Source organism: Halichoeres trimaculatus, unplaced genomic scaffold (genome assembly GCF_033239565.1).
Source record: "Halichoeres trimaculatus isolate MK-OKI-2021-1 unplaced genomic scaffold, fHalTri1.1 fHalTri1_scaffold_19, whole genome shotgun sequence".
NCBI classification, from domain to species: Eukaryota; Metazoa; Chordata; class Actinopteri; order Labriformes; family Labridae; genus Halichoeres; species Halichoeres trimaculatus.
Genome location: NW_027437197.1, coordinates 26,886,143 through 26,902,259, shown reverse-complemented (window position 1 = coordinate 26,902,259; position 16,117 = coordinate 26,886,143). Strand labels below are relative to the sequence as shown.

The window sequence follows — 16,117 nt, the reverse complement described above, 5'->3', positions numbered from 1 at the left end:
TTAGAAGGACAAGCTAACCTGAAACCACACCTTGTTGTCCTTGATGCATCAAATTCAGAAATATGACGATGACTTGCATAGTCATCCAAAAGATGGCGCTGTTTCTATGATTTTTTGTTATTTATATCCACATGCAGTTTGTTATATCCTTAAGAGTGGGTGACTGCCTTTAGTCTTTTATTTTATTTATGGAGGCAGCTACAGTAAGAATTGGACTGAGTTTATTTTATATGTTTACATTCAATGTTGACTTGTACTGTTTCTGTTACTTACTGTATAGATAATCCTGTTTATTTCTAATATTTCAAACTGATAATATTGAAGCTGTATTGTGGTTACTGCTGCTGCAGACAAGAATAAACACAGCTGGAACACAAGCCAGTTAAAGTGGACTCCTCGTCATTAATGTGCCCTGACCAGCACCCCATCCTGTTTGTCTGCTTAAAACCTTGAAGAACCACAAAATCCTTTACGCACACAAACAGTTTTCATTGTGAAAATAAAGCTTGGCAAAATTAATTTAGTCTTTTTCTTGTTTTAAGGTTTTTATACCTCAAATAGTAACTAAAACTCAGAACCACTGTTTTCAGCTGTGTCTAAGTATGTTTTTGATTGATTCAGGTCCATATTGACATTTTAGTGCAAATAGTTAAAAATCTACATTTTGTGCCAAAATGTGCATGTGGACTTTCCGTTACAGGCTGAAACCTGACTTTGATGTTATATTCCTAGAGCAGAATAGTCTTAATGTAATTCCCTGTATTTTGGTATCTGACATACTGTCTTATGATCCAGCATATATTCTTTTAAATGCATGCAAATGTGTCACATTTTACTTAACACCAACAGTGAAACATTACAATCAGGGTACGCTGCATTATAGATGCATCCATATTATATATATCATATATATATACCATATATCTTTTTCCGTTGCTAGGCGCTACCCAAGTAGCTGCCTGTTGCAGCAGCTCTCTCGTCTTTGTCCGTTTCTTGTAATTTTTTTCGTCTCTTTTTCGTCATCTTTGTATTTGGAGTGGATCATCACTTTGTATGGTTCATTGTTGGTCACGGACACCAAACTTTTTGTGGCTTTGGCAATATTTTACCACTTTTCTCCTGTGTTTGTCTGGAGATCCTACATGTAACCATGGCTGCATTGTTTACATGTGAAATTAGCTGTTAGCAGCCTGTAGCATGTCAATGCTAACTAGTGTAGGGCTTGATGATTTCTCTCGAGCTGAGGAGGAGGAGGTGAGGACGACGTGCTAGTTCTCGGGTGTGAGCTGGGAGGTGACGACATGGACCTGTCCTTCCATCCATCGTTGTTGGGAACGTGGGATCTAGCTCCAGGGGATGGACGAGCTAGCCGTGCTAACCCAGCGCATCATGCTGTTCACGGACGTGGCTGACATCGGACGCCGGCGCCACATTGGAGGAGCTTCACCTGCTGTGGGCAGACAGGATCCAGGAGACAGAGACTGAACAGACTGCTGGGGAGGCTCAGTCCTGGACCCTGTGGAGGTGGAGACTGGCTGAACTGGAGAGTGGTGGACGAGTGGTGGACAGGCTGTCGTCATCTAATTTCTTGTGGACATTTTTGCACTTTCTATACTCTTTCTGTCTTTTGTTTTCTTAAATGCTGCTGTGACTCCTGAATTTCCCCTCGGGGACAAATAAAGTATTTTCTATCTTTTCTATCTATATAAACTTCATTTTACTTAAAGCATACAATAATAACTTATGACCCTTAATGGAGTATTATAGCAGCTTATGATTCCTTATAACAGTTGATTGTTGACATGGGTGCATAGAGGGGTTTTAAATGCAGATTAAAAGCTCTACAGGATGATAAAGTAGGCTGTAAATACTGAAAATTTTCTACTCTGTGACTCTGACTAAACTGATTGATATGTCTGTATCTGTGCTTGAAATTGTTTTATGTGTGTAACTTTGTAAATGTGCTGCTGCCTGTCTTGGCCAGGACACTCTTGCAAATGAGATTTTAAATCTCAATGAGGTTTTTCTGGTTAAATAAGGGTTAAACAAAATAAAACTAAATAAATGTAGTCATAAAGTATTATAAGCCCAATCAATCAGCCTGTAGTTTATAACCAGTCAAAAGTACTTATGAGACCTTTGGATTCATAAGTCTAGATCCATAGCAAGTCATAACTGTTCATATAGTGCATCATAAAGCATGATGAGTGTGGTCATAATGTGAGTATGATGAGCATTTGAATCCACGATGGATGTGCTTATCATGCACTGTAGATGTGTGTTACCCTTATATTCTACATTGTTTGAAATGCAAACATAAAACTGAAAATACTGGAAATATATTTTCATTCCAGGAATATGGGTGCAAGATTCAAATCTCTAATATTCAAATGACATTATTCAAACTAAAGAAAAAAATGTATTTGAATTTTGATTTTCAAGAAATGGTTGGCCAACTACTGACATAATTCAAATGAAACTTCAAACATGAAAATAAAATGTATTTTCTTTACTGCATTTTCATTTCCATGTTTGCATTTTAATTTGAATTTGCTTTCATGATTAAGAAGTTTCTAATTAGAGCTTAAAAATGCAAAAAGAAGTAATGGGAGTGAGACAAAAAAATTGAAATAGAGGAAGAAATTTTTTGTAAACAGCAATGGGAACACCACATAATGATGCAAGCAGATTGGTCAGAAATTCACTTTCTGTTGTTTAGTTGTAGTTATTTTTTTTTTTTTTGTGGAGTCCAAGGCTTGAAATTACTGATGAATTTCTTTTTTTTTCTGCAGGAATACAACAGATAGCAATGATCTGGACTATGACTGTGACAGATGCCTTTGGCGTTAATACATGGACATGGAAAGCAGGAACCAACTTCAGCTTCTATCTGCTCTGGTCTCTCTTTTCTTCAGTCCAGTCAGACATTGTGTTTTATAAGGACCATCATTTCTCATGGAAAGCAGGTAATTTTAAATTTTAAAAAGAATTTAATTAACAACAACAATATAAACACCTATGCTTGACTCCTTTATTTTTTATTTTTATTTTCAATTCAATCTATTTTTTTTTTTTTTAGAAAAGTCAGTCATCTTCATCTTGTTGATTCTTATCTACTCAGATAAAAATCTTTTTTTTAAAGTGGTCACTTTTGAAGGGTTGTTTAACAGGATATTCTCCTTTAGCTTTCACAATGGTTGATGAAAGTATGGCAGGAAAGGCTGCCCCCCCCCAAAATTTGGCTCACAAGAAGTTTAGAGAGAATCTGAAAGTGGCAGGATAAACAAAAAAAATATTAAACCTGTTATTTACCTGAGTATCCCAGGGGAAAGAAACAGACAGGAAGTTTGTCGTCGCTGAGGACGAGATTCCACACTTTAGAAAAGAATTAATTAAGACTTTGGACAGGTGGTATAGTTTTAAACTGAAGGACTGTGACCAGATCAATAGATAGAACAGCTTAGAAAAGCTGTTGCAGATAGGATAGAAAAAAAATACGGCAGGACTCTCGGGAGAGTTAAAGCTTTGGTGTATGTCATTTGGGTAATTACTAAGACTGATGTGGTTCAGTTCATGAAGTTCTGAGTTCAAAAGCTGAAAGGATATAGTAGTTAGTTAATTCAAACATTAAGAAGTGAATGCATCTTTGGTGATTGCAGAAGTGGTGCAATAGGTGTTTTGTTGAAAGGCAGTCAGCAATCAATCACAACATAGTGGCCAGCCACTGTTACTGTTGTTGTCCACAGCTTGTGCATGGCAATTTAAGTTGCCACAATGAAAGTGTAATGCATATGCTCGAAGCTGAGAGTGACGTCAACGTTTCCATTCAAAACTTCGGCTTGCTGTTTACATTGCAATAGTGGCCGCAGCATTTCAGAACAGTTCCGCTCTGGAGGTCGTTCTTTAAAGGTTCTGTTTTAGGTCGATTAAAACTCTGTGTACGCAAGAGGCCAAAATGCAACGATACCTTTGCGTTTCAGCCTTAAACCATTGTTGTGTAAAAGGCCCCTAAAGCCAGTCAGAGAAAGATGGTCTACACTCACTTGTTCCTGTCTACCTGCTGGCAGTACAACTGATCATCGTGCACACAAAAGGAGTAAAGATAAGGAGAGTATTTACTTTCAAACAAGGTTGAAATAATTACCCAGTATTTTTTATCAAAGCGTTCATAGAGAGTGAGACAAATCCGCAATGGTCAAACCACCCCTCACACACTCAAACTGTTTCTCTTGCCCCCTTCTCTCCACACCTCATTGCCTGCTCAAATTCAATCTCTCCTCCAAAAATGTGGTGCTGAATAGAGTCACACTTGCTTACTTCACACACCTGCATTTTTCCCCTTGTAGCCAACTCAAGGGCCTCCTGGAGAGCTCTGTGCTTTGTAAAGGAGCAGAGCTTGAAGGAAGTGACACCAGGCTTAATCACTTAGTAGAGCATGTGGGCTTAGGTGGGGGGGATTAGTCCCAAACTGTCATCAGGCAGTTCCTTTGGCAACATCCCAGGCCACTGCTAGTGCAGGTACAGTTCGGAGCTGGCTGGCAACTGAGCATTGCCCAGACAGCTTTCTTGAAGCTCTCACCCTAACAGTGTGGTCACTCCTGTCCTCATGTTTCATCAACCACAGGATGGGAAGCACGTAACCAGTCAGGCATACCAATATGGTCAACTGAAGAACTTTTCCCCATGCTGACCAACTAGCTCACTAAGTTAGCAGTCTAACTCACACATAGAAATGTTCCTAGTCTGCTTTTCCATAATGCCATGTCCAGGTGCATTTATATATGAAGAGTTTGCTGTGCTCACTCTCTTGGCATTTGTTGGTATCACCTTAAAAAAAAACAAAACCAGTACCCACCCAGGCCCATCCTTTGATTTAAACTTATGTTGAAATCTGGCCTGTCACAGTCATGACCTGGGGCATCATTTATAAACAGTGTACACACTAAACAGAGCCTAAAACTGTGTGCCTCTTTTCCACACAAAGTTTGTGATTTATAAAAACAAACCTGATGGCAAAATGTGCGTCCTTAGAGCAAACTCTGACACAGGTGTTTGTACATTTTGGAGGCATGGGAAACTGGCAGCTGAAAGGAAATGGTGTTTTAGATTTATCTCCAAGTGACAAAAGAAAGGTTAAATGCACACTCACACACATCACACACTTTCATGTTGCCTTACTAAAATGTTGTCTCCTGCCAAGGTACTTCATGTCCTACTTCGCTTCAACTCAAGGCCTGCAGCTGCATCTCCCAAGTTTCACATCAGCACACACACACACATTCTCAAAAACAGCAGTTATATTATGCAGTTATTTGCCAAAAATTCAACAGAGACACTCAGCAGTTATTTGAGAAGTAGATGGGTGAACAAGATTGATCATTTAGCTTTAAAACAAAACCTTTAATGTTAATGGTGTCCACTCTTCCTTGGTACCGTGTGATCTGTAATCTGTCAGGAGCTCCCAACCTTCTGCATTGGGCTCTAATTTTGTGGCGCACCGCAGGGGCGCAAGCCTGGCGCACCCTGCGCAGTGTTAATTTCGTGCGGCGCACCGCCGTGCGCTGCCAATTTGACAATTTGGTAGACCATCTGCGCAGAGATGGGTGTGACGGCGCGCCAGGGGGAGTTCACGGCGCACCAGGGGGAGGTGTCAGCAGATTCATGTTGGTGCAGTGACAATTTTGTGCCAAAAAAGTGCGCTGAAAGCTCGCCAGCTCCAACCTGGTCTATCCTCAGCTCAAAGCGGAGCGCACGATCCACAGCTGTAATTTGGTGACAGGCGCACATGTGCGCACATGTCAACAAAGCCTCAGAGGCAGGTTTCCAGAGTGTCAGACACATTTTAATGCAATAAACAATCACAGCAATCACTATTTAATGTAACTGTCTGAACCAGCATATACATTTATATCTATATTAACTGTCCCGTCACATCTGATGTCAGATTAAAGCCGTTTGTCATAATGGAAAGTTAACCTGACGGCAGCTGGAAGTTTGATGCACATCTTACAATTAAACAATAAACAGCCTTAACATCTGATACTGAGTATATATCTGGCTTCTATTATTTCATTTAATTCAAAGAAAAGAGGGAGAGAAAAGACGAAGAAAAAAGAGACAAAATAAAATTATGTCACTCAGGATTTACCCATGATTTCCCATATTTCTCTGTTTTAGTCTTTATTTTTAACCTGATCTAAAAAGATGGAGTACATTATTGTAAGCAGGATGAGGTGGAGACAGCGGGAGAGTATACAGTATATCACCAAAGGTTCTGCTATTTGGCGATGACAAACCAGGAGTGCAGGTGGATCAAAAGTATTCTGAATGGATAAGCCAGCTGTGTAACTGTCTCTTCATTTTGTTCTCCTATTAATGACAAAGGAACAGCCCTGGTCTATGAATTAGAACTTCAAATTCTGTTCTGGGAGCTTGCCCATGCACCGCTTCGTGTCCTCCGATGCGCCCCGCTGTCCATTCTCCTGCTGCAGGGACAGCGGCTCTGACCGTCTCCGCCAGCAGGTCTTTCCAGCACACTGTTTCCGCGGTGCTGGGGATCAGTCAGACCAATCAGACGCTGCACCTTGGCAGGGCATTTAAAGGCGAGGAGAGGCGCTCATTTGATTGGTGAAAACAGCGCTCGGCTGTGTTAAACCCACTCATGGCTTTTCTCCTCCCTCTCTGCCATTTGCGCAGAGGGAGGCGTGGACGCGCTCCTCTGCGCCTTGACTGCCCCTCTCTTAGCACTGCAGGAAACTTGCAAAGTGCTAAGAGAGGGGCCGGTCACGCCCTGTCCACGTGGCGAAGGCTGGCGCGGGGGAGGTGCGCCTGCGCCTGGTCTACGAAATTAGAGCCCAATATCACATGGCTGCAATAAGCACAAATTGATGTAAGAACTGTGAGAGTAACACTTTAGTCAATGCCACATTTTCCTTCACAACACAGACGGTGAAGTGGTAAACTGAAGTTTGCAGATACATGCTGATGTCTCTCCTGCATTTTATTTGACAGTATATCAAACTTACTGACAGAGTCACTTCAGCGTCATCATTTTTTTCATTTCATTTGGTCTATAATCACACATGTAGTGAGCAATTTCCAACAAGTCACTTTCATTTTGACAACATGTAAATGTAAAAAAAAAGAAATAAAATAAATGTTTGCCAAATACATACAGTGGGGGAACTAAGTATTTAACGCATCAACTTTTTTCTCATCATTTATTTCCAAAGATGCATTTCAAACAAAAATTCTACCAGACATTGGTATTAACTCAGATAATCCACACATGGAAAGAAATCATAAAGTTCAGGTCCATAAATAATGATTATGTGGAATTAAGTACGATAACACAGGAAAAAAGTGTTGAACACGCTAACTGAGACTCATCTAATACTTAGTGGAGAAGCCTTTGTTTGCAATGACAGCTTCCAGAAGTTTCTTGTATGTTTGAACTAATGGCCCACACTGCTCAGGTGTGATTTTGGCCCATTCCTCTGCACAGATTGTCTTTAAATCTGGAATATTCTTTGGTGCCCTTTATGAACCTATGGACCTATGTGTGTGTGTGTGTGTGAATGTTTGTGTGTGTGTGTGTGTGTGTGTGTGTGTGTGTGTCTTTCCCTCGCTTCCTCTCTCTTTGTCATCAGCCCCCACCTCCCTTCTCTCTACACTTCTCTTTCTCCTGCTCTCTCTTTCCCCTCTCTCTCTCTCTAAACCCATCATTCTCCTCAGATGTCTGTCTAACATGAGTCTGGTTTTGTTCGAGGTTTCTGCCCGTAAAAGTAAAGTTGTTCCTCTCCATTGTAACTTCCTAATGCTGCAAAGTCCTGTACTCATGATAGGTTAAGACTCCTTATCTTTTCTTGATGTTGGGTTTCTGTTAATAAAATGTTATTAACATTCACAGGTCGAGACCTGTTTATGTTTTTGCAAAGTGTCTTGAGATAACGTTTGTTATGATTTGGTGCTATACAAATAGTCTGATTGATTGGTTAATTGATAAATCTCATGCACAGAAAAGGGATGTTTAAAGACTGGCCTCTATACACTGACACATCACTGGCACATATAGACACATCAGTGCTAGATTTTATGAGGAGCAAGCTGACTCAAAGTTTATACATCTCAACATTCACAAGTATTATATTATGCTTTTTGTTGACCATTTATGGCTGATTGATGGCACGGCTAGCTTGTCCCTCTTATTGGAGATAGAGCTCACGTTCCCAATAACGATGGATGGAAGGACAGGGCGATGTCATCACTTCTTAGCTCACACCTGAGAACCAGCACGTCGTCCTCACCTCCGTCTCCTCACCTTGAGGGAAGACATCTAGCCTTACGCCAGTTAGCATTGACATGCTACAGGCTGCTAACAGCTGAGTTCACATGTTAACAGTGCAGCCATGGATACATGTAGGATCTCCAGACAAACACAGAAGAAAAAGTAGTAAAAATATCACTGAAGCCACAAAAAGTTTGGTGTCCATGACCAACGATGAACCATACAAAGTAATGATCCACTCCAAATACTAAGATTACATAAAGAGACAAAAATATCACAAGAAACAGACAAATAAGACAGAGCTGCTGCAAAAGGCACCCATAGCCAACAGGGCGGCGCCTAGCAACAAGAGGCCAGAGTTCAGGTAGGTTTATGTTGTGCAACAATGGCAAGTTCAGAGTTTGAAAACAGTAATGCAGTATTTACTATCCCAGGTAACTATGTGCATTCTTAAGGATTGATTATGTTTCCAATTTAATTTCTTTTTTTTGAAAAGTAACATGTAATTATAATACTATATTTTCACTCTTTTAAAGTAATTTTACCAACACAGTAGCTGAAGAGGAAATCAGTTGGAAAGAAAAGCCAAATATGACTGTGAAATAGTTAATGTTGAGAAGTACAGTTTGAACAGTTGAATATTTTTCTCAGTCTTTTATGAAACACCTGAAGTGGTCCCCTTGTGACAAGACTGGATACTCAGTGGTCCTCAGGTTATTTAAGTTTGAGACCCCTGGCATAGGAGCTGTGGCCAACCAGCTAAACTCTTTCTTGTCAACGGATATCATAAGTTGTAGTTAGCTTTTGTTTCCTGTACCGTGGCTCAGTCCTCATGTATAGAGAACTGTCCAAAACAACCAAAAGGCTGCATTTTTCTGACCTCACATGTTTTGCCAAGTGCAAATACCTCAACTTTTCTTGAACTTCAAATTTTGTTGTTGCAGGACAATGGAGTCAGTGTATCGGGGAGAAGTGTGGCTATGGAGGGGTTCAGACCAGGACAATATGGTGTGTCCATGTCGAGGGTTGGACTACTCACCATTCTCACTGCCGGCACATTGACAAGCCAGAAACCCACCGTCCCTGCTTCAAGATCTGTGACTGGCACCAGAACCTCTTTGTGTGGGAAGTATCAGACTGGGGCAGCTGTGTTCTTATTCCCAGGCCAAGAACAGGTGACTGCATAACAGCACAACATGGCATTCAGAGGCGCAAAGTCCACTGTGTACGCTCCTCAAATTATACCACAGTCACTGCAAGGATATGTGAGTTTTTTTCTCAAAAACCACCTGCTGAGCAGGCATGCCTTATACCCTGCCCACAAGACTGTGTAGTTTCTGACTTTACCTCTTGGTCAAGTTGTGGCAAAACTTGTGGTGTTGGCCTGCAACATCGGATTCGACATGTCCTAGCCTCACCCATGTATGGAGGAGCACCCTGCCCAAACCTGACTGACATGAGGACTTGTTCTACCTATTTTGACTGCCCCTCTGGGGAGAGCAAATACCAGTATAGTCTGAGGGCAGGGGCTTGGAGTGAGTGTTTACTTTTCCCTCACAAGGAGGCCAAATTCGATGGCAGGACTTCAGTACACTTCAACATGAGCTCTAATGAAAACAACACAGCTACAATGCGCTCTGATCACTACTATCAGCACCTTCATCAGTCCCTGTCTAATGGGTACCTGTTGTCATGGGGACTTGAGGTTGGATACCAGACAAGACAAATCCACTGTATACAAAAGGATGGCAAAATTTCTATGCTGAGGTAAGCCAGCTACGATTGACAGAAAACACTGCATTCTTCATTCAGGAGGATAATTATTGGTGGATTGAGGAAAAAATGGAGCCCTTGACAAAACAAAACGATTAATTTGAAGGCACCAAGCATATTTTTTTATGGTAAATGAGACTACAAGTTACAGAGGCTGAGGACTATCAATTTGAATATAACTGCAGCTACACCTATGGCTGGGATCGCTGGCACAGTGTCATGATGGCATCACACTTAACAAGGTGTGAGTTTGTTTTGGAAATGAATAGGGATCAGATCTTCTTTTCACTCTGCTTGTCTTTGTTCAAGACAACTCTTTACCAGACACAGCGCTACAAAGTAAGTTATTTAACAACACATTTTGATACGTGACAACGAGAAAACACTGACAGTTTATACAAAAAAGTTTGATAGTCAGCTCTACTCACAGCCTGGTGCTCTGAGACGTGTCTGTAACAAGTAAGGTTAGTGAATCCTGGTTATGTCCTACCAGTGCTCATCTACCAACTCCAACCTCACCAATCAGAGCTAATGTAACCTGGCTCTGTGTTTTATTGATAGACTGTCAAGTTTGTACAGACCACTGCAGAATAACTGCTGCATGTAAGTTGGAATGAACATTAGAGCAAACAGCTGAGCATGTGTTTTAGCCTGTAGCTTGTGTTTTAGCCCGTAGCTTGTGCTCTATCACTTTACTGTACTACTTTACTGTTAAGCTTTCTTTCTGTCCTTTTTCTGTCAGACAGTTTCCCCTAATTCACACATAAAACGCAGCGTCATGCACTATGCCACGCACTATGCCACGCACTACACCACGCACTAAGCCACGCACTAGACCGTGCGTAGAAACCACCCTAGTCAATCATTGCATTCACACTGCCTCAATCACAACAGCTGCTTGCAGCTGTTACGCTGTGAGTCTATTTTTGCCAGAGTGCACTGCAGAAACATGCCATTTTCTACAGAGCAGATCATACCAAACAGGAAATCAGACACAGAAATGATCAGTGTGTCCGGTCATTTCAAAATAAAGCACTATGTTCTGGCTCCCAATCGTGAATCTCATCCTTGTTTATCAAAACTTCATCACTGGCATATAGCCAGAAGTCATCGGTGGGGCAGACCCAGAGGAAATATGATATTCTGGACGAAGAAAAGTTAACCTTGCAGGTGAAAAACTTTATGACAGAAATTGCTAAAGTTTTTTTTTTTTTTTTTTTTTTTGGGGGGGGGGCATACTAATTAAAAACCATGCAAGTATGTTGTCATGGATTGGATTCCTGCAGGAACATGAGTTTCTCCTGTGATCTTGGGACCTCACGCTGTATGTGTGAATTTGGAGTTAGGCTTCAGTGTCCACCGTCATTACAAAAGTCAGTGCAGAAATCATTTTCACAGAGAAAAACACAGATATCTACTAAACTTTTTCAGCCAGCCAGTGTTGTCAAAGAGACTTGGATGTGTCACAAATCAATGTGGTCCTGCTCAACCCAATCAGGAAGCTGAGAAGTAGCTTTTAGGAATAACCTATATTGGTGCTGATAATCATATTTTTAAGTGTGGTTGATGATCAGGCATATATCTAGGATAGGGACGTTTTTCAAAGATCATTTAGAAAGTCCTCACAGTCCCTTTAACAAAATTACACTTCAAATATACAACTGTATAATTTAATAATAATACTATTGTTGATGAATTTTAAATTAGATCAGTGTATATTGTAAGTACACGCAGGTATGCTTTAATCAGGTATGATTAAACACTTAATTTAAGCATCTTAAAATTGTTGTTGGCATCCAGACTCCACCACACCTGATTCAAATGATCAGCTCGTCATCTAGCTCTGCTCGAGCCTGATAACGAGCCATTCATTTGAATCAGGTGTGCTGGAGTGGGGTAACATCTAAAACATGCAGGACGGGGGTCCCCCAGGACCAGGATTGGGTAGCACTACCTTAGGAGCTCAGTACCCTCTAAAAAGAACCACTCAGTCTTTTTTCATCCTAACCCAACATGAGTAGAGCACTTTGCTGCATTTAGTAAGTTACAATGGCAAGGAAAGACTTGACTGAAGTTAGCCTGTCAGCACTGCTGAAGGGTACAATGGGCATAAGTTAAGCAGAGGCAGAAACCTGAAATGCTGCACCATAAATAGGCTGCCTAATTGGAGAATACTTGTCATGTGATCTTGAGATTGAGTTCAAAGCATTGCAAATGTGAATGTAGCCCATGGTGAGTAGTCTGCCTGAACTGAAATTGAAAATTAATTTCTGATAAATGGCCCAATCTTGAATCTCTGTTATTGATGTAGATGTTTCTCCAGTGATGCTGCAAAGAAGCTAGCTTTCAAAAGCTAGAACAATAGAATTCAGTCCTGCATACTGGTAAAACTGTAGAAAGGGTTCATGTGATTTTTATGGGATTTTATTTTACTGATATTCTTACTCTGGTTTACCATTGAATGATCTACATTTTTGTGGGTCTCATTTGTAAACCAAAAGACGGACTGGATATTTAGCATCAAGACACTTTGATCATCTATCTCTTCTATGACTCTATTGGGCCAGTGGTTAACCTGGGCTCCCTTGTTTTTACAATCCCCTACATTTTATAAAAGTGCAACAATGAAGACTTACTCACCTGATGTAAGTCACTATACAGTAGATCAACTGCCTGTGGACGGAATAAAGACATATAGCCCTTGTAACATATTGAGCTTGGATCCAAAATCCAAACATCCAAAGTCACAACATCAGTAACACTAACATCACTTTATACCATACCATACCATACCAGCTTTATTGATAGAGCACTTTTAAAAACAACCACGGCTGTAGACAAAGTGCTGTAATGAAATGATAAAAACAGATAAGTAAAAACACACAAATAAAAGAAATCATTGTAAAAACAATAAAAGCATATTTGAAAAATAGCAAGTAAAAGGGAATAAAAGAAAATAAAAGAGAATAAGACCAGGCAAAGAAACTAAGTCTCGCTGGAGTTAAAAGCCAAAGAATAAAAATAGGTTTTAAGACGTGTTTTAAAAGTGGACAGTGAAGGAGGCCTCTCTAATGTGCAGGGGAAGACTGTTCCACAGTCAGGGAGCAACATTAGAGAAGGCCCTGTCCCCTCTGAGCTTCTTCCTGGACCTCGGTACCTGCAGGAGCAGCTGGTCAGCTGACCTGAGGGACTGAGAGGGTGAGTAGGGCTGAAAAAGCTCAGAGAGGTAAGGCGGGGCAAGACCATTTAAACATTTAAAAACAAACATAAGAATTTTTAAATCAACCCTAAAAGTCGTAGGCAGCCAGTGGAGTGAAGCCAGTACTGATGTGCTGATGTGCTCTCTTTTTCTTGTATCGGTTAAAAGTCGTGCAGCGGCGTTCTGGACCAGCTGCAGACGGGAGAGCAGGGACTGACTCACTCCAACATAAAGTGCATTGCAGTAATCCAACCGTGATGAGATAAAAGCATGGATCACTGTTTCAAAGTGCTGCCTGGACATAAAAGATCTGACCTTTGTCAACCGCCTTAAGTGATAAAAACAAGACTTCACAACAGTTTTAATTTGGCTGTCTAGTTTAAAATCACTGTCCAACTTAAAACCCAGATTGGTAACAGTTGATTTAAAATAAGCTGTCAGGGGTCCAAGATCAATCTTCTATAATTATCTATAAAGTAGTCTTGGGTACATAGAATGTTGGTTAAATTATTAAAAAACGTGAGAGCAACATACCATGTGTTTTGAGGTAACCATATCCTTTAATATTTTCAGTTATCTGGTGCAAAGTACAATCACGTGTATAGCAAATGTAATACTGTATGTTACCTACCACACTTATATGTATGTTACCTCCAGAGATTTGCAATGGTGACTGACTCACTAAACAATCTCACCACACAAATTATACATACTGATAAATGAGACCTATAATCTCACTACAGATTTATGAGATGACATTTATAAGACTAAATGACATAACCTGTTTGAGGAGATGATAACTTTATGTGTGATACCTTTGTTGTGTTTTCTTTTTCTCTTTCACTGTATAGCAATGGAAGATATTATGTCATTATAAAGTGTCTTGGTTTATAAAACTGGATAGTTATTTTAGTTGTTTTTTTTAATCTTCTTAATCTATAGTTTCTGTACCAAGGACAACTCCCCATTAATGTTCAGGACTTGTGTAATGCCAAAAGACTGTCAGACATCTGAATGGTCATTGTGGAGTTCCTGCTCCAAAACCTGCCAGTCCACTGACCTGTCTCCTGGTTACCGCCTCCGGTCAAGATTCATGACGCACATCCCAGCTGCAGGGGGAAAACAATGTCCTGCCCTTGAGGAAAAGGAAGCTTGCAACATCATTGGAGATCTACTTCCAAACTGCCCAAGGTAGTTTTAACAGTAATAGCATTATCTTTTGGCACCAAATTCTGTTTGGCTGGGAGAATTTAGGCTTTTGTTGTGAAACTGTAAATGGTGCTCTTAAAAGAGAATTATTTTCTGTGCTGGTACATTTTGCTCAAGTTGTTAAATCCACACCAAATGCCTAAATGCAATAGATTTACATGGCTTAGGAAAGTAATAAGAAAAATTAAACATATGTTAGATTACTGAAGGCTGTTGTGCTGGGCAACTCCTGCAGTGTTATTGCTTTTTGCACCATTACATTTTTCATAGTTCTAACACCATGGATTTAAATCCAATTAACTATCTCCTCATGAAACACAGTGCTATTTGCTTTGTGTAACTTTTTCTTGAATTAAGACTTTTTGGATTGTTTCCAAAATAATGCACCTATTTCTTTGGTAAACCACACCAACTACTACTACTACTAAAAAACTGTTCAATATCGTACCAACAAAAAATTGCTTGTGTTGACAAACTGTCTTTGGTGTCTCCTTCCATTCTGTTAGGTTTGTGTGGAGGACCACTGATTGGGGGGAATGTCTCATCCTCCCTTTATTAAGCCAGCAGGACCGAAGGCTGGGTGACAGTAGCATTCTCTGTGGAGGTGGTATCCAGATCAGAAAGACATACTGTGTTCAAGTCTCCAACAACTCAGCTCTACGTCCCAGGAAGCATGGTAAGAAAGGTTGCCTCAATCACTGCTGTCCTTGAGCTTACAGGAAGCATTGTGACTGAAGGGACAATAAATTCAAAGTAAATACACTGTTATAAAAGACATGAGCATGAGCATATAGAGTGGGTTATGCAGCATATTTAGCTCTCTGTCTGAAAGGTCCACTCCTCAGCCCATGTAAAGGTCTATTAGGTTCAGGAAAACCCACAGAAAACTATTTAAGCCAGACGTAAGGGGACACGTAGAGCTCCTTCCAGATGATTACCTTGCTTACAGTTGAGATCTTTTTTTTTTTTTTTTTTCCAAAATTTCCCAAGTGTTGTTAAACAGATGAGTTTATTTTTCATTCATTCTGTTTTTATTTTGGATACCTAAATAGTTTTACTTTGAATACACATTTTTTTTTAGTCCCCCTGATGCTACAAGTCAATAGTGTATACTTTTTGTTGAATAACAAAAGGCACTTATTTGTTATTGCTCTGTAACAAGTCTCTGACACATCTCCTGAGGAAAACCAGTCTATTCTTCTTTAGCAAGCTTTCAGGCTCTTCCAGGTTTGATGCTCTTCTGACATAGACCCTGGGGCTCTAATTTCATAGACCAGGCGCAAGCGCAGGCGAACCCGCCCTGCGCCGGCCTTCGCCGCACACACAAGGCGTGACCGGCGCACTTTGCAAGTTTCCTGCAGTGCCAAGAGAGGCGCACAAAAGGCGCAGAGAGGCGCAGAGGAGCGCTTCCACGCCTCCCTCCGCGCAAATGGCAGAGAAGGAGGAGAAAAGCCATGAGTGGGTTTAACACAGCCGAGCGCTGTTTTCACCAATCAAATAAGCGCCTCTCCTCGCCTTTAAATGCTCTGCGGCCGAGGCGCAGCGTCTGATTGGTCTGACTGATCCCCAACACTGCGGAAAGTGTGCTGGAAAAACCCGGTAGCGGAGATGGTCAGAGCCGCTGTCCCTGCAGCAGGAGAATAGACAGC

The 16,117-nt window shown here is 40.8% G+C and overlaps 1 protein-coding gene across 1 annotated transcript in view; it reads left to right on the top strand.

The window, feature by feature from the left end:
* thsd7ba (thrombospondin, type I, domain containing 7Ba) overlaps positions 1 to 16,117 on the top strand; it is a 170,961-nt gene that overhangs the window by 24,831 nt on the left and 130,013 nt on the right. The window contains exons 4-7 of the mRNA XM_074694424.1: positions 2,793 to 2,966; positions 9,232 to 10,054; positions 14,202 to 14,450; positions 14,975 to 15,144. Of these exons, the coding sequence (XP_074550525.1) occupies positions 2,810 to 2,966; positions 9,232 to 10,054; positions 14,202 to 14,450; positions 14,975 to 15,144 (1,399 nt within the window). The 5' untranslated portion in view covers positions 2,793 to 2,809. The remainder of the gene's footprint in view (positions 1 to 2,792; positions 2,967 to 9,231; positions 10,055 to 14,201; positions 14,451 to 14,974; positions 15,145 to 16,117) is intronic.